Source organism: Psittacula echo (genome assembly GCF_963264785.1).
Source record: "Psittacula echo genome assembly, chromosome: 1".
Lineage (NCBI taxonomy): Eukaryota > Metazoa > Chordata > Aves > Psittaciformes > Psittacidae > Psittacula > Psittacula echo.
In genome coordinates this window covers 107428789-107456286 of record NC_137735.1, presented here as the reverse complement: position 1 = coordinate 107456286, position 27498 = coordinate 107428789, and the positions used below count along the sequence as shown (strand labels likewise).

General features: G+C 40.1%; 1 protein-coding gene across 1 annotated transcript; it reads right to left on the bottom strand.

The window, feature by feature from the left end:
• Positions 1-3314: 3314 nt before the first annotated feature.
• On the bottom strand, positions 3315-26351 carry PARVG (parvin gamma). The gene is made up of 13 exons (XM_080635317.1): positions 26119-26351; positions 22398-22499; positions 21849-21913; positions 18788-18890; positions 17630-17770; positions 17086-17201; positions 15041-15096; positions 14108-14130; positions 12110-12171; positions 11926-11994; positions 10523-10624; positions 6697-6769; positions 3315-4855 (listed from the first exon to the last, which is right to left on the bottom strand). The coding sequence occupies exons 2-13, from the start codon at positions 22474-22476 to the stop codon at positions 4776-4778; spliced, it is 969 nt and encodes a 322-aa protein (XP_080491443.1). The 5' UTR covers positions 22477-22499; positions 26119-26351; the 3' UTR covers positions 3315-4775.
• Between the last annotated feature and the right edge of the window lie 1147 nt (positions 26352-27498).

Here is a 27498-nt window from a genome sequence, read left to right as displayed (position 1 = left end):
CAAGGCCAGGTTGGCCGAGGCCTTGGGTGGCATGGTTTAGTGTGGGGTATCCCTGCCCATGGCAGGGGGGTTGGAACTAGATGATCTTAAGGTCCTTTCCAACCCTAACTATTCTATGATTCTATGTGCTCCCTATAGCATGAGGACAAGCCCAGCACAGACTGCAGCTCTCTATAGGAGGTAAAGCTTGATGGGCACCTTGCACACAAGTGTACGGGAGAGCATGAAGCACCTGAACTACAACTCTCCAGCATCTCATGACAGCAAGATTTTAAGGACCCAAATTTTGGTAGTTCCTAGTCAAGTGTTGATTTTATCTACAGATAAAATTAATCAGATTTTGACCAAGCTCCTCACTTTTCCTCAAATATTTATCTGCAACTTCATATTATTTTATTGTCTGTTGTTGAGGTGTGTGAAATTTGTTAAACACAGCTTGAGAAATAGCACTAGTGGATAAAATCCTTAGAAACTTCCATTTTAGCTAGCAGCTGGCGTAGAAAGGCTTAGGGGACTCCAGTTGTAATAGAATGACATGGGGGAAAAGGCTTAGAAATGTGGAGGTGCTAAGGAGAAAAGCCAGTGCACTCATGCACTTTGTTCAAATCAAAACGCCAAAGACGGAGGTGGTTTGTTGTGGGTTTTTTTGGTCACTTGTTGTTTTGTATGTTTTCATTTTGAAGTTTTAGAAAGTACAACTGGCTGATGGAGAAGATGGGACAACAGAGATGTTCCAGTCCAGAGTACCGCTCTCTTGATTTTGCTATTTTTAGCCTCAAAACTCCTCTCTCCATATCTTATTCTTTATGTCCTGCACACCTGGTCACCATCCTAGAAAATTCTGAATAGCACAGGAAACCCATCTGTCTGCACAGCAAGCAGAAGGGCTCATATACTCTATTCTGTTCTCTCCAAAGTAACACTTTAATCTATTCTTTATTATATTAATTGACTAGGAGAAAAAAAAATCACGTGTAAAAACCAACAAAGGTTTTTATTCTTTGGGGAAATTTTAGCAGCCTGTAAGAGAAAGAACAGCAAGATCCCTTCACACAGGCACAAACACACACACGCCCTTTTTGCTCCTGGGGAGGAAGAATTTGAATTAGCTGCTTTCATGATTTGAAAGCCTAATTGCCAAAGAGACTTTTGGAAGCAACTGTGCGGATGTCTCCTTGCAAGAAGCAACACAATATAAACCATAGGAATAAAAATGAGAAGAAATAAACCGGCAGATAGTAAGAACAGGCACCATCACAGAGGAGTACAGGTGCTGCTCCCACTCGTCAAGTGCATTTGGGGGCTGCTAGCATTCTCCATCTGGACTTCAACTGCCCCATTTCCAGAGAGGCACACCATAAGGTCCCAGCTAGAGGGCTGCAGCCACACGAGGGTGTGAAAAAAAGGGCAGTGTAAGCCAACAGGAGGTAGCTTCTGAGGGAAAGGGGTTTTGATGGCAGGGACACATCTCCAGTTTGCCTTCCCAGGCTTTACAGCCAGTACCTGTCTTGGACTCTTGATCCCATTACCAAAAATTTCTGGGCATCTGCTGCTTCCCTTACAGTCATTGTGGTAACTGCCCCTTCCAGCTGTGCTCCTCTCCACAAACCTTTGCCACTGACCTCTAGAAAGATCTTTATATTTAAAAGGCCATGTATTTCGGAAGGACAGGACAATGGAAAGATGACAGCAAGCAGGAGTTAGAAACACTGAAGATCTCTTCTATATCCTGGATGTTGCCTTGCCACAAAGCCACCATACCACTTACCTTTGAGACATGGATAACAACAAAAGCTCCTGTAGGACTCTTCTCTGGCTCAGGAGTTCTTGGACCACTTACGGGTTATTTAAAAGATAAACAGACAGAATTTTCTTCCTAAGAAACAGAGTATGACACAGTCCATCAAGGACTTCGTTGGAAAATTGGACAGTTATCCCAGTTAAGCTTGCATACTTATCTATGGAGCACGATAGAAAAAAAATAAACAACAAAAACACCACCTTAATAGTCCATCATGCTGTTCCACCACAAAAGGCTTAGTATCTCAGATTTAAACATGAAAATTGTAAACTTAATTATGTGTCAATGAACAGGCTCCCATAGAGAGAGCTTCTTTTATTCAAAATTTCATAGCGAATTTACCAGCTTAAACAGTAAGCAGCTTTGGTTTTGATTTGCTTACACTTGCAAGAGAAAAAGGGAAATACGTTATCTTGATGTAATGGAAAAGTAACATCTGATAACAGTAGTATATATATCTTTTTTTCTCCATTTTCATTAGGTTTGAATACTCTTTTCAGCTCTGTCTCTTTATATTTATTATTAAAACTATGCCAAGTCTGTGACTACATCTCAAATGTAAACAGTGCATTCGTATACTCTACTCCAGTTTATGGAGTGCGTGCTGTATGACGGATTATTAAAACTGTGTAATATGTTTTCAGAATCAAACACAGTCTCTTTATCAAAGTGTTCAGAAACATCAAGTGTTTTATAAACAGCAGCATAAAAAACAGATTAAAACATTCATTTTTGGTCTCACTGTATGTGTGATTCAAGCACATTAGCTGTTATTTTTTTCCCTTGTATGTTTTTGAAAGAATGACCTGCTTGTAACAAGTTTAGGCAAGCCAGTTTGGGGAAGGGAATATGAGCTTTTCTTTTACTAAATAGCAAGAACTAGACTTCCCCTGCCAAGAATCTGCAGAAGTACAGGCACTGAATTTACTTATGCTGGAGTGGACAACAAAACTCAGAAAACACAGAATAAAACCAGCTGTTTCCTTAAGCAGTAATAACCATCTAACCAGGGCGGTACCAGCTAACCCCCCACCACTGATGTTTTCACAGGCTTCTAGGTTATACCTAAAGTCATGCACTGGAGATGCCATCTGTTCACCAATACAAGGGAAGAGATTCAGGTTGGCTTCCAAGGTAGAAAAGGCCATGCTGTTACTATATCACCACCAAATGCCCTTTTACCCCCTCACCCCTGCTCTCCACAACCCACATCCCAGTTTTATCTGTTCAATAATGATTTATTCTACAATCTGCTTGCCATGTTACAGCAACAGCAGCAGGGATCTGTGAAGCAAGAACACACTTCTCATGTCTCCTGTTCGACTGTTTGATGTCCATTAAGGAATAAAGCAAGACACATATGGAGACTTGCACATGTAAAAGACAAGTATTCTTTATTTAAATCGTTCAAAACAGCACACACAACCAACATCTGCTAGGGAAGCAAGCTGATCTTGCAGCACACTGGCACCACACATTGGATTTTTCTCTGTAAAAACATAACAAGGTAATCATTGGTGCAAAAAGGATAAGGCTTTGGCAGTCTGCAGAATCCTTTCCTCCAGCAGCTGTGCAGTATTACCATTATCAAAGGCAGGACTTGAAGACTTATCAGCATTGCTATCTAAGGATCTTTCTTAGGCCATGTAATCTTCAGGTAGACACAACAAATTCTCATCTGTAAATGTCAGCCCTCGCACTAGGCAAGCTTTGGTTTCCCATTAACACACAGATGGAGGATCAGATCAGAGATCTAATGCCAGAGTCACTGATGACAGGAAATTAAATAAGTTTAGATGGAAGCCAAAATAATATCAAAACATTTTTTTATTAGATCTCAAGCTTTATGCAACACAAACATGACATAATTTTAAGGTCGAGGAAATATATGGAGGTTTTGAAGGAGTTCTGATTTAAAACCCCCAACAATGACTGAGGGTGACAGCTAACATAAATTGTGACTAGCCTCACTGCATCCAGCTGGGATACTTGAGGACAGTTGCTGAACAAATTCAGCCAAGAGTCTCAGAGGGGTTTCAGAGTCCCTGCAGCATGAGTATGCTGTCAGAAGCGGCAGAAGCTGAGAGTTTCATTACTCCCACCCATGATGGCCTCAGCTGCAGAGGAAGACAACATCTATCTATCTCTTATTGGAGAGAAAGCATGGTCGTGTTAGCCACTTCTACAATATGCTTGACACTGGAACTGGCATTCCTGCTACTCAGACATTACACTGGGGCTGCAACAGGCTGGGGCTGGCCACAGTTCAGCATTAGCATGGCAAGGAAACAAGGACGTCTTTCTACAGCTGTGCAGGAGACCTCTCTGTTACAGCACAGTGTCATGCCAGCATGTTGTTCTGAGTCCCTTCTCCGTATTTAAGCAGGCAGACGGTGGAACTTTATCAGACACTTGGTAAGTTCAGCTTTCATCTCTGCTACCTGTGCATATGGCATCCTCTTGTCTGAGAAAGCTGACCATCTGTCTAAAGAAGATTGTGAACTTGAATTTCAAGTGTGTCTGCAGTTTTCGTCTTCCCAGAGGTGTCATGGTGGCTCTTTCCACTCTCTAGTTTCTAGAGTAACTCAAGCAGGAAAAGGGGGAGGTTGCAATTACAGCTTCCAAATTCACCTCCAGAAGCAAAGATTGCAAAGCCTAGAATGCACTTCTTTTCAGCGTTAAAGGGGCTCAGACAGAACAGGAGACAGGGCCTGTAGCAAGAGCTACAGTCACAGAATTACACAGTATACTGGCCCTGGACACACACATACTTAGTTACTCAGGCCTATGTGAAAACTTGCATAATACATACTTGCATATACAATGTTAATACAGCAAGTGTCAGACACAAGTGCATGCACATAAACAGTGGCAAACAGAGCTGGGAATCCAAAAATCTGATCATGAAATGATAGCGAAAAAAAAAAAAAAAAAAAACAACAAAAACCAAAGCCCAAGCTCTTGGCCTTGCTCCTCATGTTTCCTTGGATTTGTATTTGGAATACAAGCAATACAGAATTCTCATTGTAGTCTTCATATCTCCGTTCACGATATCTGTGGATACACAAACCAGAAACAACAAAACCAGATGGGAACCATTAGCAATCCCTGGAATATAAACAGACTGCAATTGCCAAAGACAATCTTCCACCTTTCTTCAGTTATAAACTTAGACAATCTAATTGTAACAAGAAGCAAACCAGGAACTACAAAGCTAGAAAAATTATTCATTAAATGAACTTAAGCAGAAGTTCATTTCACTGCATTGTTTTTTGTTGGAAGACAGGATAAAAAATGCATAGTAAGAAATAATTCTTCACTAGCGGAGAACAGATTGGATCATTTAGGGCTTTACAATTTTATTTTTGAAAGATTCCTGTATGGCAAGAATCATATTGGGAATTAGTTGATACTTTATTTTTCGGTTGTAACATTTCCATTATGTTTCACTGCCATTGGCCGTGTTCTTTTTCACATTTAGTTTTCAGCTTTCATGTTCTCGGCTAAATAAACTGCTCTTGTATTTAATAATTGCAATGGAAGAAGGTAACTGATTTTGAGGTTCTACTGTTCTTACAGTGCTGTAAATCACTGGGAGAAAGACTAATAATGAAACACTAGTAAAGTCTAAATAGTGTAGCTGTAATAATTACCCCTAAATCATACTAAATTCAATCACTAGCTGAGGATTTTCCCAGTGAAGCTAAAGGATCTGCAGGTGCTCGCACCAGTATTTCTTTTACTGATCAACTCTGTGTTTGAGGCAATGCAGAATAGCCAGAGGGAAGGAAAGAAAGCATAGGTTTATCTCTCTTCATACAAAAGGTGGATCTCAGCATGGAGATCTGAGCTCATGCAGATTACTCTTTTCAAAGTTAACATAAATAGCTTTCCAAACTCCTAGCTCTATGCAATATGGCAAAAAGCCTACAATTCATGCATGCCCATCGTACAAATTGCCGACATCACCAAGGCATTAGTGGAAAAAGAAAATAAAAGAAAAAACAAAAATTCTATCTTTCCCTTTCCATGAAGCCATGGGTTATGTACTAAACACATGCACCCACTTGGTCCTAAATAAGTAAAAGGAAAGAGACAATGTTTTCTATTTTTAGTAAAGATTTTATTTCTTTAGTCAACAACAAGCTTTTGAGCTTGATGAAGGAATGATGGGGTGAGGTCATGTGCCCTGCAAAGCGTCAGGCTAAGCAGTCACAGCACCATCCATTAACATAACCATGTGTCTCATCTCACCAGGAGCTGGTCAAAAATTTGTCTTTGGACCATTTTTTACATTGGAAAATTAGACGCATCCAAAAGAAGCACGCATGCACATTGAATTAGTGATGAAAACATTCACTTGGATGCAGGAGATCAAGACTCAGCTCCCAGGTCTGAACTAGGCACAATAGCAACTTAAAACCTATGAATTTCACAGTCAGGAGACTGGCGCATGAGCTCTTCTGGGTTTGAAAAGTGTGATCAGTGTTTCTGACTTTCAGGACATATTCTGCAAGGTATCTGCTCATATGAAATGAGCTTGGTTTTAGTGCACTGTCTTATGAAATAGAAAAATAACTTCCCGTCCAGCGCAGCTGCTGTAATTTCCCTAGGAGCTGCCACTGTTTAAAATCTTCAACAAATACTGACTGACTAAATAGTTTAAGTTTAGTGTAAAATTACTAAACCTGTAACAGTCAACATTTTTAGTATAGAAATATTGTTGGAAAATGATTCTCAGATCTATTACAATTCATTCTGAATGAGGAGCTATGGGCAGCCATAGAATGAAACGTGTCGGTGTCGCACTGCAGAATCTACTTTCTTCAATTCCCCTACCTTTTGCCTAGATATTAGCAATTCTATTCCAGACAAGTTTGCATGTCATGACTCACCTTCAGAGTTCACTGAAAAATTCAGAAGGCCTCCATCTGCCAGCAGGTCCAATGCAAGGTTAACGTTGTGAAGCTGTTGATGGGAGAAAGAGAGAAAGATCAATATAACAGAAAATATTTTTCACCCAGCAATGCAGTGGCCAGGAGGTTTTAAAAAGTATTTTTTTAGTAGCTGAAGATACTGATTCATAAATATGTACTCATATCCGTCTCCTTAGTTTTGATGGAGTGCTCTTCACAATATCTAGCAATTATCATATAAAATTGGATGTGAAATCTTGTCTCCTACAAAATGTATCCCATGAGATGGGCAAAGGAATCCATTTATTTAAAAATAGACCTTGCATGTGAAAGTCTTGTGTTAATGGATGTTTCCATGGGGAAAACAGGATAGATTCATAACAGAATATAATAGATGCATGGAATTTATTTCTATTTCTTTAACAATGCTCATATGTTTTCCATATTTGGTACAAACAAAAAACACATAAGGAAAAAGTTCTCTTTATTTAATTCAAAGTTACAAAGACTGCAAATCTTCTGATCAGCTAATATTTGTGAGCTAAAAGTTTATGCTTTAATACATAAAGATGTCTATACACAGTAAAAACGGTGATGATATCCTTAATATTACTCATGAGAAATTAAGCACACATCTATGACGGAAGGCTGGGGGGTGGTTCTGATTTTTCCTTGCTGGTTGTTCTGTACTTTCCCCACATAAAAGCAGCATCACACATACATGCAGTAGTCATGAATGATTTTTTTTAAGTAATATTACATCCCATTACTACCTTCTAGCAGCTTAAGAGTAGTTGTTTACTTGGATGGTAATTAGGAAGCTCCCTTCTTCTAATCATAGAATCATCTAGGTTGGAAAAGACCCTTAAGATTTTCAAGGCCAATTGTCATCCCAGGACTGACAAGTCCATCACTAAACCATGTCCCTAAATGCCACATCTACGCATCTTTTAAATACCCCCAGTGCCTGAACAAACTTCAAATTGTCTCTTCATACATTCCTTAGGCTACTGAGCAATTTATCCTTTGGGAGGCATGCCATAACTACTGCTGTGCTGTTGCCTATTATCTTTTGACAATAAGCACATGGGTCCCCCAAGCATAAGCCAAGCAAAACTGTGTGCTCTCAAGTGAAGCAATAGATCTATTTTTCACCTGGTTGTATGGCTTACAAGAGACTGAGATTTGTCAGTTTGGACTCAGGCTTATTTTCTTCCTCTGATAGTCAGCAGCCAGGTGAGCTTAAGCTCATACAGTTCTACATAATTTTCTGATTGGAATGAATTAATCAAATGTTTCATTAATGAACCAACACAGGTAAAAGGGGCACATTTCCCTCTCTGTAATGTGTGTGACATTTGCAAGGAACAACACGCAGATTTCAAATTAAATCTTCAGACAGAAATACTGATAATCACCAAAGAAAGAAAACCTAGAAAAGTAAGTTGTTTCATCCACCTGTGCTTCCAGACTCAGAAGAGCTGGACAATTCTGTAGGATTTACAAGTGGACAGAGGTCAGGACTTTTAGGGTTTTTCAGCTCTGGGCCTCTTTTGGCAAAAGTACCAAGTTCACACAGTTTTGATGAGCAGAGGGGCCCTCCATCATCATCATCTTCATTTCCTGACTGTGCAAAGTTCACCCTTAACTTCAGCCTGACCTATTCTGTGAAGATACTCTTTGTCTCAGAATACACATCTTTCTATACACAGGAGTGCCCAGAGATGGATTTCCTTTACAATTACTTGTAAACCTAATTTTTTGGTGATAAACATTGAAAAACTCTGCAACAAACCTACCCACACACTGCTGTCTTCTCACAGTTGTAGGTGAGTCACCTCCTGGATTTCTGCACCTGCTTTCCTCACCCCTCCTGTCCCTCTAATGTGGGCTGCTGTCCTCCTTATTTCTTGTTTCTGTTTCCTCCTCAGAATCACTGCTTCCATCCCAGTTTCCCCTCTTTGTGATTCCTGAAGTGTACACACCAGCTTTCAACCACAAGCTTTCAGCTTGAATGAAAAGTTGATGTGCTGCACCGATCACAACAGTGCGTGTGGTTGTCACCATTTTTATAACACAAGTGACATGTTTTAAATCTCAGGAAAAGTTTCATTTTCATACTTTACAGTACCAATTAATGTCTAAAATGACAGGGAGTTAGAAAGCCCAGGGGAATTGAAAGACGTATTTTGTGTACAAATGACAGTTGAACTACGGTCGCTCAATATTTTTAGTTACACTGTCATCTCATTTTTCATCTTGCAATGAACATCAGAGGAGAAACAAATGGCAAACTGTTCAACAATAAGTCCAGTACTTGGAAGTAACTTTGCTAAAATGAAATTACTAGGACATACAGAATTGTACTGAACCAGTATCCAACCCCATTATATTTTTCTCTGAGGCCAATGACCAGCATGTGCAGGTTAAGAACTATGAAGTCAGGGCTCTGATCTGTACGTGAAATTTAGGAGTATCTCATTTCTTGAAAAAGATCCGTGAGGTTTGAAAAGAGCTGAACCAAAAATTTTCTATGAAATTTTAAATTAAAAAAAAATTCCTCTATATAAAGTTAATGGAAATATTAAAAAAATTATTTCTAAGTCAATAGACCAGAGCAAAAACATTTGAAAAGTGAGTGGAAGAGGCAAAAGGGAAGAAAAACAACTGCAGGGAAATGCTTTGATTTTGTTTGATTCAACCCTTCAAAATAAATTTTCCCTGTTCTTAGATTTGAAAAACTCTGGATTTTCCTAATACCTTAAACACTCAACTGACAGCAACGGATTTTGACAGAATTTGAACGTAGGTCTCAGGCAACTGTGCTTTCAAATGCTTTGATGAAAAACTCCACAGGTGTATTTATATATTAATACAGGACCTTGAGAATTTTCATTACAAATAAACATTGCCCAGGAAGATTAACTGCAGGGAGGCTGGGAATCAGATGAAAGTCTTGTCTGTGCAGGAAAGCTATAATGCAAACCACGCCAGAGGAGAGATTCTCTTCTCTGGCAGTTCTCAAGCAAAAAGGATCTGACACATTTCACCTTCACAGATCTACCTGAATACAACCCAGGAAAAATAGGTTTCAAGATTTTCAGAGCTATTCAGTGACCACATGAAAAATCTCTGCCTGCAGTGGACACAATTTGAAAATACCCGAAATATTTCAAAATAGATAACATCCCAGATCTGTGGTGGGGGTATTTGGCATCTGGCTGATGTCAGCTTGTTCTTTTAAAGCAATGAAAAAGGTGTCAACCTCTACTCTGGCTGGGTAGGTTACAGCTCCCAGCCTTGGGAAAGGAAAAGATGTAAACTCTTGAGAGCTTCCGAAGCACAAAGGGGGCCCTCAAAATGTTCTGTTCATGTCTTGATTAAGGTATATTTTTAGGATAGCCTAAGGAAACCTATAGAGATCCAGTTCTGCTATGCAAGGGGTGTCATCCACTTAAAAATGTTGTTTACAGGATAGACTTGTAACAGACAGCATACCAAGTCCTCACCCTCTGTATTTCACTAGAAGGCTTCAGAAGCATGCCCCTGCCAAAAAAATGCAAGTAACAATAGTTTGCCTCCCGTGAGATAACAACTAACTTTGAAGAAGATATTGACCTGTTCTAAGGTATTTTAACATGCAGCGCATATGTTTGTACTGTCCCAAACCACTATCCTGCAAATGCTAAATGCTTAAGACTTCACATGCAGCAGCAGCAATTTAGAGCTCTTGTTTAACTGACATACAGAAGCACTAAATAGACGTTTGAAGCTTCAAGCTCTAAGCAACTAAATAACAACCTACCATCTCCATGCTGCTGGCTGGAGTCAAGAAGAAATGCCTTAAATTCAGAAAGTAACCCTCCAGTTGTCCAATTAACAGAAGCAGGATAACTCCATCTGCAAACTAGATGAAGAATGATCTTAATACTATTTATTACGTTGGCTTTTAGCAAGTTACTTCGATAAATGCCATTCTAGCAATAAAGGAATTTAAATGGTACTCTGGCAAGCAGACAGCCCAATGACTCAGCTCTCTCAACCTCTTCTGTAGTGAACTTCGCATTTAGTTACATAAGGCTCCCAAGTTCATGTTAGTGAAAATATGACCTTGTAAAAAGACAGCTATTAAAACAAACTATTCCAGATGTAAAGAGACTACGGACAACCACAAGCGACAAATGTGTAAGTATAAATAAAAGAAAATCGTGCCCACTGCCTGAGATTTCACAGAATCACAGAATCATTAGGGTTGGAAGGGACCTCTGGAGATCATCTGGTCCAACCCACATGCCAAGGCACAGCCACCTAGAGCAGGTTGCACAGGAACGTGGCCAGGTGAGTTTTGAATGTCTCCAGGGAGGGAGACTCCACAACCCCCTGGGCAGCCTGTAAGCGTTTGTTATGACAAAACACTTGTGAAACTTCCTTTCTCACAGTTACCCACCAGAAAAACCCAGAAGAGCATGAGAGCACAGCTCTGCTTTTCATCCGCATGGCATAAGTGGCAGGGACTGCACCTGCACCAAGGTTTTCAACTCTTGGAGTAAAGCAAGGTCAGTGAGCTGATTTCTGCATGCGTGTCTGCAGAAGCAGGGAATGAAAAAGCCGCGAGGAACACCCCTGAGCTCATCTCCCATCGCTCACTAGCTCCCTGGAGAGGTGCAGGGAGGATGCTGCAGCTCCCCGGCTCTGCATGAGCTGCCGTCCACCCTCCCTGGAGGCAGCAGCAGTGGAGGAAGACAGCAGAGGTGCAGTTGTGCCCCTCTTTATCAGCACTCAGGGCGGTTTATCCCGAGTCAGAGGATGGGACTTTGTAATGCAGTGAAAATCAGGCCTTCCTACCGTGAAGCAAATCCAGCATTAAAAATCACTAAGCACCAGCAATCAGCTTGGCTTTCAGTTTAATTGTCAGAACACCTTTATTTCCATCCTGACACAAAGAGTACCCACAGGAGTTGAGCAGACTCTCAAAATTACCCTCCATAGCATTACAAAGGCACCACTCAATACAAAGTTATATTTTTTCATTACTCATTACCTTTAGAAACTTCAGAGACTGAAGCCTGATATCTCAACCTGAAGCTAGAAATAATTGTTATGTTGCCATGTTTCAAATTACTACCGCAAAAGGGAGGAATCCTAATGGTGAGAGTAAACACTGACAGCTGACAAAACATGGTTAACATGCAGCTTAGAGCAGGCTACCTGAGAGCTGATGTCTTTCACATTTAGTCCTAATTTTCCAACATGCTGGTTGACAAATTGCAATAATACCTAAAGAAAACAGAATGGGGAGAGAGGGTGGAAGAAAAGATAACTTCTTTTTTGGTGTTGAAAAAAAATACGGTTTACTTTACAAATTTTGATGTCTATTAAAAAAGTAAATTACCTTTTTTACAGCATCCAATTTATCTGGAGCACAGCTAAATAATTCATCAAAGGCATCATCTTCTGTATCAAAACAACATCAATTGTCATTATTTGGAATACCTGTCAGATCAGAGATTTAAAGTGGCTCCAGAAGGTTCACACCTTATAAGTCAAGGAGGAAGAGAGCCACAGGGAGATGGGGAAAATTCCTGCTTTTGTATTTCTCAGAGGACAGGGTGAGTGGCTTCCCTTCAGCCTGACTACATCAGAGACACAATTTACTTCATTCACCTCTGTAATTTTTGCCTGTAGAGGTTCTCAAGATTTGTGCTGCCACCAGCCTGAGCAATGGCTAAGTTCCACTTCTCTACAGTTTACCTCTTTTTCTGTTTTGTTTTTTTTTTTTAAACCCTGAACCTCTGGGATAAAATACTGCAAGCTGAGTAGAACAGCTACACATTTTAACATAAACATCAGTCTCATCAAATTTGCAGCAAACCAGCCCCCTTCCTTCAAAAAAACACAAACTTGATATTGGGTTTGGAGACACTGCCCTTCCACTGCAAATTCACAGACCTCAAAAATAACCAGTGCTGCCATCCAGTTTAAAAGCAGGCACTGAGCCAGCGTCAGCAGTGCTGCGACAGAGAACTAGCACGAGTTTAAGGATTTCCAAGGAAATGGGATTCATTGAAATCCTTGTGCATGCCCACCCTCACCTCCATTTTCTGCCCAGGTTCAGGAAGAACAGGACACATCTCTTCACGATAACCTGGCCACAAGACTGCTCTGCTTCAAGCATGAATAAGGTATTCAAAACATCCTTAAAAATCAAGGGCACTCTGGCAGCATAACTAAATGGAGAACTAGTTTCAACAGTACACAAAAGTGAAGGCAGCTTTGCTTAAGGAAGATTCCTCCCAGAAGCCAGCAACAGAGAAGCCTCTGCCGCAAAAAGGTTTCCTCTGGTTTCTTCATTCTCCCTGTTAGGGGGCTGCGCAGGAGCAACGTTAGGGAATAGGTGAATCCATCAAACAAATCACTGAGCAACAGTCTGAAACCTTCAACAGTCTTGCAAACTAGAGAGCCCTCTTCTGGATCCACGCTTTGGGATTTCTTTCTGTTAAGCAAGCTGTGTCAAAAATGGAGAGAGGGAACATTTTGAAGAGTGAATTTCAGATTTCTCTTCACAGCAGAATCAGCTTACTGTAAGAAACACCTAATTACAGAGGGTTTTTTTCATAATTACAGCTCACATTAGAGACCACTCAGTGGAATAAATGATAAATATGTACTAAATGAGACAGTTTGCACCTCTGCAAAGGATGAAAATGCTAACATAAAGGGCACAGCAGAGAATTAAAACAGTTGCCTTGATCCACTGGGGATGCAACGTGCTTCCTTGCAGCAAGGAAGAGTAGCTCACATGGAAGCCTGAAGCAGTGCCCCAACCTTCTGCTGGCTCTGCCCAGATGGACATTTTTCACCTCAAGTATTTCACAGCCCTCGAAAGCCCTAAGGATAAAAACTCTGGGGATGTTGGCTTTACTGAGTTGCCATCCATAGTCAAGTACCAGTAGACTTCAGAATTTCATTTGCAAACTACAGAAAGGAAACTACATTGAAAGTGGTAGCAACAAGACACACAATTCTCAAGACATTATGCTCGTAAATAGTTCCAACAGTGAATGAGGTCAACGTGTAAATCCAAGACATACTTTGCCCCCCAGCCAGGTCTTCTCTGTTGGATCATCAACCGACTGTTTCATTTCTTGTCTCACCTCCCATCTGTTGTCTGTAGTCCTGGGCAAAGTGACCACCCAATTTCTGAACTATGTTGTGTTGATATGAACAGACATTAACAGAAGACATTTGGAAAAAAAAACACTAGGAGAAATTCATGAATCTCTATTAACTGTAGTGGCAGCAATACTGATTTTATCTGAGAAATGATCAGAATGTGGTATAGAATAGCACATAACAGTAAAACACTGAATTTGGCAATGCCTGTACTTACTTGGCTGTGCTTCTAAATTCTCCCTAGAAGTGCAATAAAAAGCAAGAATTAGAAAAAGCATTCAGCAGAACTAATCTTTTTCACAAGCAAAGCTTATCTGGGCCATCAGCTGTCTTGTAAAGCAGGAGATACAGTACAAAGTGCCATTAGCTTTATGTCAGAGTAACTTTCTAACATTTTTAAGTACACTGTATAACTGTGCAGACTCTTGGAAGTATATGAGATTTTAACTGGCCCACAAACCAATGAACACTTATTTTATAAGCCAAACCCATAATATTCTCTTCCACTATGCTGCTCATGATAGTAGAATTTGAAGATGTTCTATCATATAACTATTCTATGATTCTATGATTCTATATAAAAGATAGTAGGCAAATCCATTTCTAGCTCTTGAAATTACATCCATACTTTCTCAACATATAAATAGGATACTGCTACTTGACTCCTTTAATAATGACAGTACCTTTCAAACTCAGCAAGCTCAGTCTTTTCTTTCACAGTAAAATAAGAACAGAACTGCCTCCTTTATCTTTATTTAATGACACCATAGCAACAAAATAAAAGTAGATTTAAACCACTGTGGCTTCAGAAAATTTCCAGTTTAGTCTGGGACAGGTAATTTTACAGTACTGGATTTTTATTATTATATTCCATGGTTATGACAAACAGCCTCAGAAATGATCATACACATTATTTCAGGTTATTTTATATAAAGAGTAAAGAAGGGCATTATACCATAATATCAAATCTGAAAAGGGAAAGAAACGAAAAAAGGAAAGAAATCAGAGAAACAGTTTGCATACATATGCACACCTGGGTTTATGGTTTTTGTCATCATCACAATCCCCAGCTATTTTTTATAAAGGGGAAAAAAACCACAGTATTTCCTTTCTGATTGACAATGTAAAAAACAGATATATCCCCTCTTACTTGTTCTCTGTGATATTTTCCACTGCATTTGCTGTCTTTAATCCTTTGGCGGTGTTCTGTTGAAAGGACAATAAATACTTTTGGGTTTGTTACACAAAAAACCCCCACCCTGTAACCATTAATGAGGCTTTCATGACCTGTTTGCTGCCTTAAATGATTACCAGAGGGCATTTATTCAAGAAGTCCAGTACAATCTCTACAGGCAGTTTGAGAGGTTGCTGCTCCCTTCTGCTCTCTTTACTCTTCAAACATACATTACTTACTTCCCCATAAGAGGAAGCCAAAGGAGAGGTACATGGTTACTCAGCTGGTGAAGTTCAGAGGCTGGCATGTTCGCCTGGAGTCTTGATTATACTATATTATATAAAGGAAATCACTGCCTGCACAAAGCAGCTTGATGCATTTCTCAGTTTTGCAGGACTGGAGGTGGTCATCTCTGCTTTATAATCACCTCACACCATGGCCTGCAACCCATAGATGAATCCCCCCTGCAGAGGTTTGGTGGGTTGCTCAGATTTAGGATGGCAATTCTTACTATTTTTGAAGCCATGTGGGATATCTGCTTAAGTTCTTGCATGTTTTTTCCTGTATATAGATCTTAGTACTCCACATAGCATCAAAAGAACAGCTTCAATCCAGCTGTCACTCTAAAGAGACAGCAGAGGATGGGCAAGCATACTGCTTTATTCAGACACCTGGCACACATCTCATCATAGAAAAGTCTTTGGTTTTCACTGCTTTCTCAGGCAGTGAAAAACATTCTCTGTTTACATGCTGAGCCAACTCCTTTGTGTCAACTCATCGCTGAAGAAGAGGGCACCCAGCCCCACCAGAGCAAGACAGGTCCTTCCTGCAGGCACACGTTGCAGAAAGGCCAGGCCTTCTCTGGTCTGCCTTGGGTTTTCTCAACATTTCCCCCTTCCAGCCTTTGTCCCCTCTTCTGAGCTGTGCCTTTAGGAGCTTTCCTCATTTTTGACCTAATGACTACCTTTCCCATCAAGGGCATTGATTTCTTCTTACGGGGGATCAGCTCACTACCATAACCCTGTTATTTCCATTACCCCTTCTCTGTCTCAGGGTGAACAGCCCTTTCCGATGCTGCAGTTTCACAGCAGCATCTGCTGAGGCACCCTCAGGCCCATAAGGCACGAGATGGAGGGCTGGGTTGTCACAGATCAAACCCACACGACAGGAGCATGGGCAGCTCCAAATTCACCATTTGGAGTCCCATTAGATATCAGAGAGACCACTTCTCTGCTGAAATGCTCAGCTGGGTTGGGGCCACAACAGCTACCTTCGCAGAACCAAGCCCTAGAAGAAGCTGTCCCTTCAGGACACATTTAAACCTCCTGAAGTGACACAGGTAACTCAAAGGCATGCTTCATTTCAGTTCCAGTTATGATCAGCTCCAAAGAGGGAACAGTGCTAGGTCATGCCATACAGACCATGCACTTGGCTCACAACACCAATGATTTACAAACCCTCTGTTAAAATTGTAACACATTTTTGCAATTATATCCCAAATTGAGGAATATCTGATGTTCTCCTAAAGTCCCAGAGTTGACTTTAAGAAACTAAATAGAGGAAGAAAACACGTAGATCTCAGCTTGTAGAGAAAAATACCAAAATGTGACCCCAATTGAAGGGGAGTAAACACCTCCTTCCCCAAAAGAAATAAGCCCTCAGCATTATATCAGTACCATGACTTACGAGTGCAGGCTTCTATTTTAAAACACTTAGAGATACTAACAGCAGAATTTGTTATTTTTCCTTTTTTTACAGAGATCAACAGCTGTTTTCTGTTTGGATCACTCCTTTGATCAAGGAGAAAAACCAGCATAGTATTTCTAACCTTTTAAAGAGACAGCATCTGAACTGAGAACATTATAGTCTAGACCAACAAACTCTGACATTAAAAGGCACAGTTCACAGAATACAAATATCTTTTTCACAGCTACACATACATTTCTCCCTAATTCTAAGCAAATTAGTCTTGCTAGAAGGTCTCTAGGATCTACTGTAACAAATATTGACACTATAATTACCTCAACGGTGATTGTTTCCACTTGAACATTTGGAGGCATGGCCAGGTTGGGTTCGAAGTGCTTTGCTATTGCAACCAGAAGATGCAGTGTGCTCACTAAGTCCTTTGTCAAGATAGCTATTCCATGTAAAGAAAGAAAACAACGGTTAGCGTGCAAACCAAGTAATATCATAAATTCACTTTAAAGTCATAAATTCTCCCTGTGCAGAGGATCCCAAAGTCAGAGAGGGCTATAACACAGGTGAGACATCAGACTGCAGTTTCTGTAATACCACAATTCAGCAATAACACACCTTAAAAGTCCTTTTTGTGAGACATACACACAAATGATGAGGAGTATGAAGTGGTCCACAAGCCACACACTTAGAGGATGTGGCTCGCATGATCCAGTCAGGGTCACTTAGTCCTGTCTCACTTTTGATTCAACTAGCAATTGAAAACAGGTTATTTAATCAGTGTTCTGCCACCCCTTTGCCTCATAGCAGCCATACAGCAGAGGAAGCCCTGTTGTGGATGATTTTCTCCAATTTCACTTCTGCACCTACATTCCACACTCCATTTCAGCTGGCTTTTTTCCAGTTGCAAACACTTAGCCACAGCTTCCAGAATCACAGAGAGTTTCTGTCGCTGCTTTTTTTCTGTTAATGCGATCTTGTCAACATCCAGCTTGAGAGATCCAAGGTTTTCTTTGACAGAGTCCAAAGGAAGGAGAAGGATGTATTTTAACACCACCATAAGGAAAAAAAAGAAAAAAAAAAAAAAAAAAAAAAAAGAAACATAAAATGACAGCAAAGCACACGAATTCTCATTTTAAGTTTTCAATACCACAGACCCACATCCTGTGCTTTCTGAAAGCCTCAATAAAATCAGTGAAACTCTGAAAAAGGGAGAGGACTCAAGTTATTACTTGCCCCCATCTTAGCACTCCATGTTCCTCCTTTTCCTAGTAGAAGCTACAGGAATCCAATGAGTGCATCTTTCCTGTAAATGGTGTACACAGGCAACATCAACTCACATATATAGAAGAGATCCCAGCTTGTTGCTCAGGCAAGTAAACTGTGAAAATAAGCCAATCCTGCTCATGCTGCTGCCCTCAGCTTTAGTGAAAAAGAGATATGATTTCAAAGACATTCCCAAAAAAAGTGAAAGAGGGAAGAAAAACGAAGTAGGAACAAGAGATATGGAGAAACAGAAATAGAACAACAGGCTGCTCCTAGGTCCCGTTTTTATGCAAGCACTCCATACTGTAGAGAGCCTATTAGATTTCCATCTGTTCCCATTCCAACCCAGTGCTTTAAGACCTACTTTTTCCTTCTTTAAAAAAAAAAAAAAAAAAATAGAAGGAAAACATATAAATTATAGTGCTGATTCCATCCAATGCTTCTGGTAGCATCAGAAATCACCTTTGTGCTCCTGGTTTATGAAGCCCTCCTTCCCTTTAGAAGCACTGTAATTTCACACTTCAAAGTTAACCTTTCTATTATGTTAACTAGCAGGTAAAAAGACTTTCTTAGAAGAAATATAATTACATAAACCAATAGTGGATCATCAGGCATTTGTTCAGAATTGCAATTATCAGAGATGGCTCCCAGTGGACTGCTTTCTCCATTAGCGAGAAGTAAGACGCCAGCAGATTGCAATTTGTGAGGTTCATTCTCTGATCTAGAAGTAACTCCACGATGTGTTCCAGAACAGCAGCTTACCCAAGAGATGATGAAGTACCAGCCCATCATACAGATCTTCTTCCAGACTTTTAACTACTATGTGTTCCTCTTTCAGAGTTGTGTTAATCCAGTCAATCAATAACTGTGAAGGAAAACAAAGTAGCTGGCAATTATATTCTTGTTGTTTAGAGTACAGCACTCAGTGCTATATTGTGTTTCACCTTTCTCATTAGTCCTTTATCTTACACTTTGGTTTGATTACAACCTCCACTTCCTTTGTGCTTTTTGATTGTTTTTTAAAGGGAAACGAAGTATCAGTTCTCCCTAATTTTCAAGTGAAATAGACATCTCACAAATTCCTATGAATTTTGTAGAAACAGTTATACAGGTGGAGAGACAGATCCTACTCCCACTTCCATCAGGAAAGAGGCTGCAGAGCACTTTTCCCAACCCCTGCCTTCATTAGACGTCACAGAATTCACACAAATTCAACAGTCAAACAAAAGTTTGTAAGAAAAGTGGCTTCACTTATTCTCTTCATTGTTTCTTGTAGTCATTCGTGTTACTAGCACTGCTTTCTTCCCTCTCCTATTTTTTTTTCTTTCTGCAATTTTGTCCTAATCTGTCTCCAAATACTTTTTTTTTGGAAAAAGCATTTTGTTTACTTCACTTTCTTATGTGGCAGTCTTCCTATCACCCTTTTCAATATCCTTCCTGCCTTTGCAAGGGGAAGCTGCTTGGGAAGCCAAGGGCTATCTACATCTGGAAAGGAATCACCTTCCCGGTTACATCCCTTGCCTCTGCAGCCCCTTCCTTTTGCACTGTGCTCCTATGTGGAAGACTGAAGGAGCTCCTCTGCGCTTCTCCAAGCACGTGTTTTATCCATGTGTCAATAGAAACGGAAGGTGACCTGCTGAAGCAGAACTGAAAAGCAGTAGCCACAGCCAGCTGTTAACAAGAACCTTTCAGAAAAGGGATGGGTATTGCTTGTATTTCTATTATTGCTACAAGTGAGTGTCTGGAGTTTGTTGTGTGGGTAATATCCTTCTCACTCACCGTAAACAGAGGCGAAAATTCACAGCAGACCTCTGTAATTTAGCCAACATTAACAAAAATGTAAAAAGCAATTTGGAAACATAAAATACCTCTGAGAAGCTTGAAACCGCACAAGAAACAAACAAGGCCTGGCATGGCACTTGCCTGAACTGAGAAGCTGTCAAAGTGTTTGGAATATACTTTCTCAGCTGAGAAGTAACAAGAATTTTCTAGAGCAGGAAAGCCATGCTTCTTAACTAACGCTGCTTAACAGGTTAAGACCTATTGACACTTTAGATGTGTAAGTGATAGAGGGGTACCACAAATGTAATGGCATAACCAGATGGAAGTTGGAAAAGCAGAAAGCACTGCTGAGTATACACCTATGAGATCACTCGTTTACTGTCTTGGCTTTAAACAGCCACATCCACAGCCTGCAGCTCACACAACTTGGCTTTCAGTTCAGTTGTTGGGGCCCCACTCAGCTGCAGAGCAGAGTGTTGTGCCTAAAAAAGTTTCCTACTGGCCTTCAAATGCAACTATCTTCTATTTTAGCTACAGTTCAATACTTACAGTAACCACAGCAATCCATTTTGCATTCCTTAATTCCCCAAAGCTACCTCAAAACAAAAGTGCAGTGGAACAGCGTCTTTCTCCCAAGCAAGTTTCTTTTCTTCCCTTTACCCTTCCCTTGAAGATACCTCCCTGTCCTCCCCCATCCCAATCTCTTCTCTGGATGAGTAATGAACTCTTTATATTAAGAAGGCAACCAGTGGCACCAATGGCCATCCAGAGGACTTCGTTTCTTGAGACCCAATTTCCACCTCCTCGTCATCCAAAGAAAAAAAATGAGACAGTGAAGAACATTGTTTCAGGAGTCTCTTGACAGGAAACGGATTAAGCACTGAAGCTCACAGAAATCTTCATAAACTGAGGAAAGCTCTCCATTTTTGGCAGATACAAATTTAGTATCTCTGTAGGCAACATAATTGCATTTTGCAGCACCTCCTTTCAGACTTTCTCTTTTGTATAAAAACATTGTGAAAGGTTGACACAAAAATCAAATCTTTTTCATCAAATGTGCACAAAGGTTTAAGAAAACATAATCAAGAAATGCACATATTTATGGATGTATGAATGCCACAATATACACACACCAGCAAATAGCCTAAGCTGGTTTACATCATATTTATAACAATTCTAATATCTCCGTAACACAAGAAGTGCTGGTCTCATAAGAGATATGCCACTTTTCTTCCAGGAAATATCAGTATGCTAGCCTTCCCCTGGGCTGTACCATTAGAGACACATGGTGATTGAATACACAGGGGAGATTTTCCAAAATAAAATGCTTTCCTGTGAAATAGGATTCATTCTTCACAGTTACCTCAAGCAGACAACACACTATACAACAACTTGAAAGCTTTTCTCCTGAATTCTTGGTGACTTGGACATCCGTCATCCCTTTTCCCTCTGCTCTACGCTATCCTTGTCACGCTGCATCGCAGCCGAGCCAGCTGCCACTGGAGGTAGAAGACAGAAGACTAATGCAAATCAGCACAGCAATCCTAAAACTTGTTATCATGGGATCAGGGTAGCAAACTTGCAAGTATCTACACATCTCTTTAGTCACAGTAAATGCTGATATAGGGTTGCTTTCAGTCACAGTTCCAGCTGGATTCTTATTGCTATTACACTATAATTACAATGAAGTATCGACTGGGTACTTCCAGTGTGGCTCACATCCCAGGTTAGGAGAGGTATCATATAAGATAAAACTCAGGTTTTAAATCTACACTCCACTTTACACACAGCAGTGACCACTCTTGGCTGATGCAGGCATTTGTAGCTTGGTTCTGTATGGTCCCAGCCATCCTGGCATTGTGGTTAAGCTGAAGCTCTGGTTTACTTGTGTGGAGCCCAAGTGCCAAAAGCAGAGCTCATCCCCATCCATAAAGAGTGGGGGACGGAGACCAAACAGCTGTGTAATTTACAGGGTTTAGCATTAACACGACAGGTTAAAACTTAAGGTGAGTGTTAAACAATACAGTAAAAGAAATGGTACCAGTTTTAATTCTTCCAGTTTGGGATTGTTGCTTGAGGTTGGTTTTATGAATTTCTTCTTCTCACCTATGAAAGGAAGCAAACAAGATCCATTACAATTTTCAAGTATGACTAATGTGAGTTTGCTGTAAAATCAGCTATCAGTTTAGTATTACCCAGTATTGCTACTTGCCATATGTAGCAACACTGACATTTTTTAACTTCTGAATGAGAAAATGGTATATGTTGGAAACTATGCTTCAATGTAATTCAAATAAGTAAGATCTACACAGATCTTACTATATTCTGGAAAGAGGAAAACAAACTTGGTCAGATCTTTATACGTGAAATTTAAATTTCAGCTAAAGAACCAGCTAAAATTTGTGTTGCTCCTTCAAGATTTGCCTCTAGAGAATCAGCAGCCAAAGAACACACACAGATCTTACTTGCTGCTTATAAAACCATGGGACTGCTGCTGAAAATACACAGTCCATTTGTACTGTGTATTTTCTGTTTGTTTCTTCAGGTCATTCTTTGGACTTTTTTCTGTCCTAGTTCATAAAGTACGTACCTTGAGCAATGATGTTCTCAGCTAGGAACTGATCAACTGCAGCAGGCTGTGTAAACGCATTTAAGAAGTCTGGATCCATTGTTTTTTCTCACTCACGATAAACTGGTAAAAATTATGGGGAAAAGGAACATGAGTAAAGGCATGTAAAGATCAAAATTGATGCTAAGAATAAAATAAACTGAAGGGGTTTTTTTTGTTACTATTTCATCACTGGTGGATTGTTTTAAAAGAAAAAGTCTGAAAATGTATTGAAATGTGTGTAAAGAAAAAAGAAGTTAAAAAGACTTTTTCCTGTTAATCATCAAAAAGCCTCAACAGTCCTAAAACTTGCCTTAATTCTTTCTAATTCTGTTTCATCTGAATTAGATTAGTAAAACCCTATTTCAACTGAAGTTAACAAGCTTTCACTTCCAAGGTATCAATGGATATCTGCTATGAAAATAACCAATACTTAAGAAGTATTAAATGAAGAATACAGTAGGTAAGTTACTGAGACAAGCTTATAAACACAAGCAGTTCCCTTTATTAGACCATCTGGTAGAGCTGTGGGGAAATATGGCATATTTCTGGATAGACAACCCCATCTTCATGTTAGGTGAAGTTGCATGGCTTATTAAAGGTTATTTTATTTTAAACACAGACTGCGGAATGACTTTCCTTCCCAACCCACATGTCCTCAAATGAAAGTAGAATGACAATACAGAATACAACAGTGAAAATACATTGTCAACAAACCCAAAACTGTGGTTGAGGTTTTGCAGACCAGCTAGGAGTTGTGTTGGAGGACAGCAGAAGCCAGAGAAAGTAAAGAGGCCACTGTAGGAGAAGGAAGGCTGACTCTTCTTGTTCTTTTTTAACAGAATATGAGATGCTCCTTGTTAGAGGTGCCTATAGGAGACGACTCCTACTGTATACCCAAGATGCCCGTATTAGCAGCCCTGCCTCTCAAGGCTCCCTGACTTGCATTTTTCAGTCAGAATATTGATAGAAAATAGCAATTGGATACTTTTGCACATCAATCTGGCAAAACAAATTAGGCATGAAATTCCCAGCAAGCCACCAGGAGAAAGGGTCACAAGAGAATTGGTTTCATTATGGTGGCTGCAAAACTGAAAGCTCTCTCTAAAAAGGTTCTTGGTAAAATTGAGGAGAATGAAGTCATTTAGTGCCTAAGGAACAGCTGCACTATCTGAGATTAAACTACCCAAATGAAACTAACTGAAAGAGAAAAGTTAATTAATACAGAGCAATCTAAGGACAACTTACTTTGAAATTAGGTTTCTGACAGCTGTTGCACCTTAGGAAGTCCTCCTCGTAAGTCTTCTGTAATTGTCTGCGGAAACCACTGCTTACACTAACTCAGCTTTGATTTTACACTAACTCAACTTGTACATCTCTTACTTCCTTTGACTATTTACACATCTAAGTGATCTGTACTGCCTGCCACATCCTTGGTCTCTTTTTGGCCAAGGAATCCAAACATCAGAAGCCGCTCTTTAAATTAAAGTTTGGAGGCCTGTAAGAAAAGACCTGAAATTAATAATTTGCAATTGCATAAGGTAATATCCTCTAAGGCCTCAGAACTGTGTGTCCTACTCAGTCTGAGTGTTAAAATTGCTATACTGGGGGACCTTGTCTAGTATCCAGTCCCTTACAGCAGAAAATTAGGATGAAAAAAAACCCATGAAGAGAGCAAGCATATACAGATACTTTCCTGAAACTCTTCAATAGCCTGCAGTCCAGCCTTCCTACATTAAAATTGGGATCCTAGTATTAAGAAGCTGTCAACATATTTACTTCCTATGAACTTCCCATTCACCCTTTGAATATGTGTATCACCATTCAGCAGCGAGGAGCCAAAGATTGTGACTTTACCTTGCATGAAGCACTACCAACTTGTTGCTTGCTCTAACATGCCACCTTCCAGCTTTCCCTGAAGGTCCCTAGTATGCACAGTGCAAAGGAGAAAACTGACTCACATTCTTCATGTCACTATGTTACTACTTCAAGTTATATGTCTGCATGGAGTAGCAGATATGTATGTCTACACCTTCACAGTCACTTCTTGCCAAACCTGAGGAAGCAAAGACTTCATCTCAGTTGTCCTTCACAGGGAAACCAATCCGTAATACCTTTGATCTTCCTGGGTGCCCCCTTCTGAACAATCTCCAGTGCCATCACAGCCTTTGGTGAAGTGCTAGGAATCAGACCTGCTCAGATTTACAGAGGTGCACCACCGTATTCACAATGTTGTTCTCAGTTCCTCTCCTCCTAATTCCTAATGCTATTTGCTTTTTTGATCTGCCGAGCACAGAGCTGACACTTTAATGTAACTATCTATTATATCCCCAAGATCTTATTCCTAAAACAACACCACACCACTCAAAGCCCATCATTTACCTGTAGAGCTAGTATTGATTCCCCCCCATGTGTTTTACCTCACATTTATTGACACTGATTTCCTACAGCCATTTCAGAGCCTGAGAACTGCAGTTCCTTAGCATTTAATAGACTCGTTGCTTATTACTAATAATTAGCATTTGCAAGCAGTCCTTCATGTGGCAAGCTGCATTACTGCGAGGCTTGGTCCTAGACAGCAGCCTTTCAAAGAGTAATATACAGAAGAGATCATAGTAGGAGACAACCGCTTGAATACATTTTGTAGAGGCATTTCATGATGACATTTTTAAATAAAAGTGGGGTTTAATTATTGATTATTCAAATGAAACTAGAGATTTAGATTACACATTGGGAAAAAATTTCTCACAATGAGGGTGTCGAGGCCCTGGCACAGGCTGCCCAGAAAAGCTGTGGCTACCCCATCCCTGGCAGTGTTCAAGGCCAGGCTGGATGGGGCTTTGAGCAACCTGGTCAAGTAGAAGGTGTCCCTGCCCATGGCAGGGGGTTGGAAGTAGACGGTCTTCAAGCTTCTTCCAACTCAAACCAGTCTATGATTCTATGAAATAGCATAATTTGGTCCTCGTTATCTGAGAACATCATAGATCAACAGGCTTGTCTATTTTAAAGTCAAGAGGTGTTTTATTTCTCCTGTACTGCCTAAGGCAGTCAACAAGTGAATTTTTCTCAGATCAAGAGCTAGACTGTTGCACAATGTTGCAATGGCACAACTACCAAAGAAACAACCAATTCTTTAGTTGCATCAGCTCAACTTCTACTACTTCACACAGTCTGGCTCCCAGATATCCCTGATAAACAATATAAAGCATTAATAAGCTACCAGTGGTCTCTGGTGCACAAATTAGCTGAAGAATATACACAAAGCACTTACCGGTGTTACCAAATCGTTTCAACTGTTTTATTTCCTGTTTGAAAAGACAAAAGCCTTACTCCGTATTAGCTCAAACACACTTCCTAGGAGTTTTCTAACTAGATCGCACAAAGGACGGAACAAAAATTAAGTGGGAATATTAATAGTAATAGCTGTAATATAGTACTAATCTCTGCCTTCAGAAAACTATCATTTAAAAAAGGGGAAAAAAAAAAAGGAGAATACATAAGTTTAAAACTTACTTTTACTTCCCAGTTTAGTACTAGACCTTTCAAGAGCTATTTTGGCTCCTTAGCATCAGAAGGGATGTTGTTTTAGCAAGATACACAAAGGAAATACACATGGACACTGAAAGTCTTACAGTTAAATATATATATAAATAGATATAATTTAAAAAGAAGCACCCCAAAGAGTCCATTTTCCCAAACTTACTATTCTCTCCTTCGGTAATTCTCAGAAACTCTTCTAAGATCTTGTCCCAGCAGGTGTGATGAAATTTATGGGGAGAGGGGACTGCTTCCCAGGCTTGCAGTGTCCCGCACCAAAGGTGCAGGCTTCCATGCAGGGCAGTGTGACGTATGCAGAGTACGCGAGAGGGAAGTTGTGCTGCCCGGTACTGACTGCTGCTAAAACGAAACCACGCTTCTAACAGGAACTTAATTGTCTATGTGCTAGGTCCCTGCTGGAGGCTAAAATAAACAGAAATACAAATGCAGGAAACATGCAACCCTGCAACTCCTGAAATACCAGAAAGTATTAGAAAGATACGATCATTCTTCCATGGTGCTGTGTGGCATGACCATTTGCTAGTCTGCATCTGGGGCAACTCACAGTGTGCTTTTCCTTGCATATAAAAATAGAATGCCAACAACAGACAAAATCATGGTGCTACAATACACCTTTTACTCATGGTCCTTTGAGTCCTTTATAAAGCACGTCAGCACTACTCTACCTACTTGGTAGAAGGAGAAACTTAGGCAGAAGAAGATTAATTCATTTGTCCCTAGAGAATTAGCCACACCAGGGCCCAGAACTTTAATCTGAGACAAGAGTTATCTCCACTAGGCAGTGCTGCTGTTCTTCCTTCCCTTTTCCAGCTCTGATTAAAGTGGGAAACCTCCCTACACCCACCAATTTTCCTGGATGTTTCCTTCCGGCACCACATACATTCATTAACCCTGTCAGAAATCAAATGCAATTCTGCAGTCCTCCATGAAATCCCTGAATGAGACAGTAGGCAGGCACACTAATTAATCTGGTCTGGTTTAATGCTGTTAAGGGACTACTGTGTTTAGCTCCATGCCACAAACAAGAATGGATGAGCTAAACTGCGTAAGATAAGTGGGTTGAAGAGAGATTCCCAGCTGCCATGAATTCTTAGTAATTGATAACTTAAACCCAAAATCCTTAATGAAAGGGAAAATTTAATTGTATTTTCTAAGCGGGCAGCAAATAGAACTAGACATCAAATTAGCAAAGACTCAGTGTACCTTCTTACCTATGCAGAAGTAAAGCAGCCTAGAAATGTAGTAAGTAACAAAAACAAAAGGAAGGTATAGTTGGAGATGCTATAGGGAACTCTGGACAAATCCAGTTTCTAATCAGCAGAGGGTGGAGGAAGAATTAAATGTTGGGAAATACATCTGTAATTTCTAGGTCTCTTCCCATTTCAACTGGCAACACAAAGGACTTCTTTCTTCAAAGCCTCATTCACAATACAGTGAACCAGTGCTAAAAAAAACCAAGTCTGAAACACACATGGATAAGCACCTTTTTTCCTCTGAGAAATGATGCTGCTACCAGTGCATGTTG

Bases quoted from the DNA above. Each gene is read 5' to 3' on its own strand.
- PARVG (XM_080635317.1), bottom strand. From the start codon at position 22,476: ATGGATCCAGACTTCTTAAATGCGTTTACACAGCCTGCTGCAGTTGAT. The intron at 21,914-22,397 runs GTACGTACTTTA...TTCCTTTCATAG, and splicing joins TGAGAACATCATTGCTCAAG to GTGAGAAGAAGAAATTCATA. The intron at 11,995-12,109 runs GTAATTTACTTT...TGTTTTCTTTAG, and splicing joins AATTGGATGCTGTAAAAAAG to GTATTATTGCAATTTGTCAA.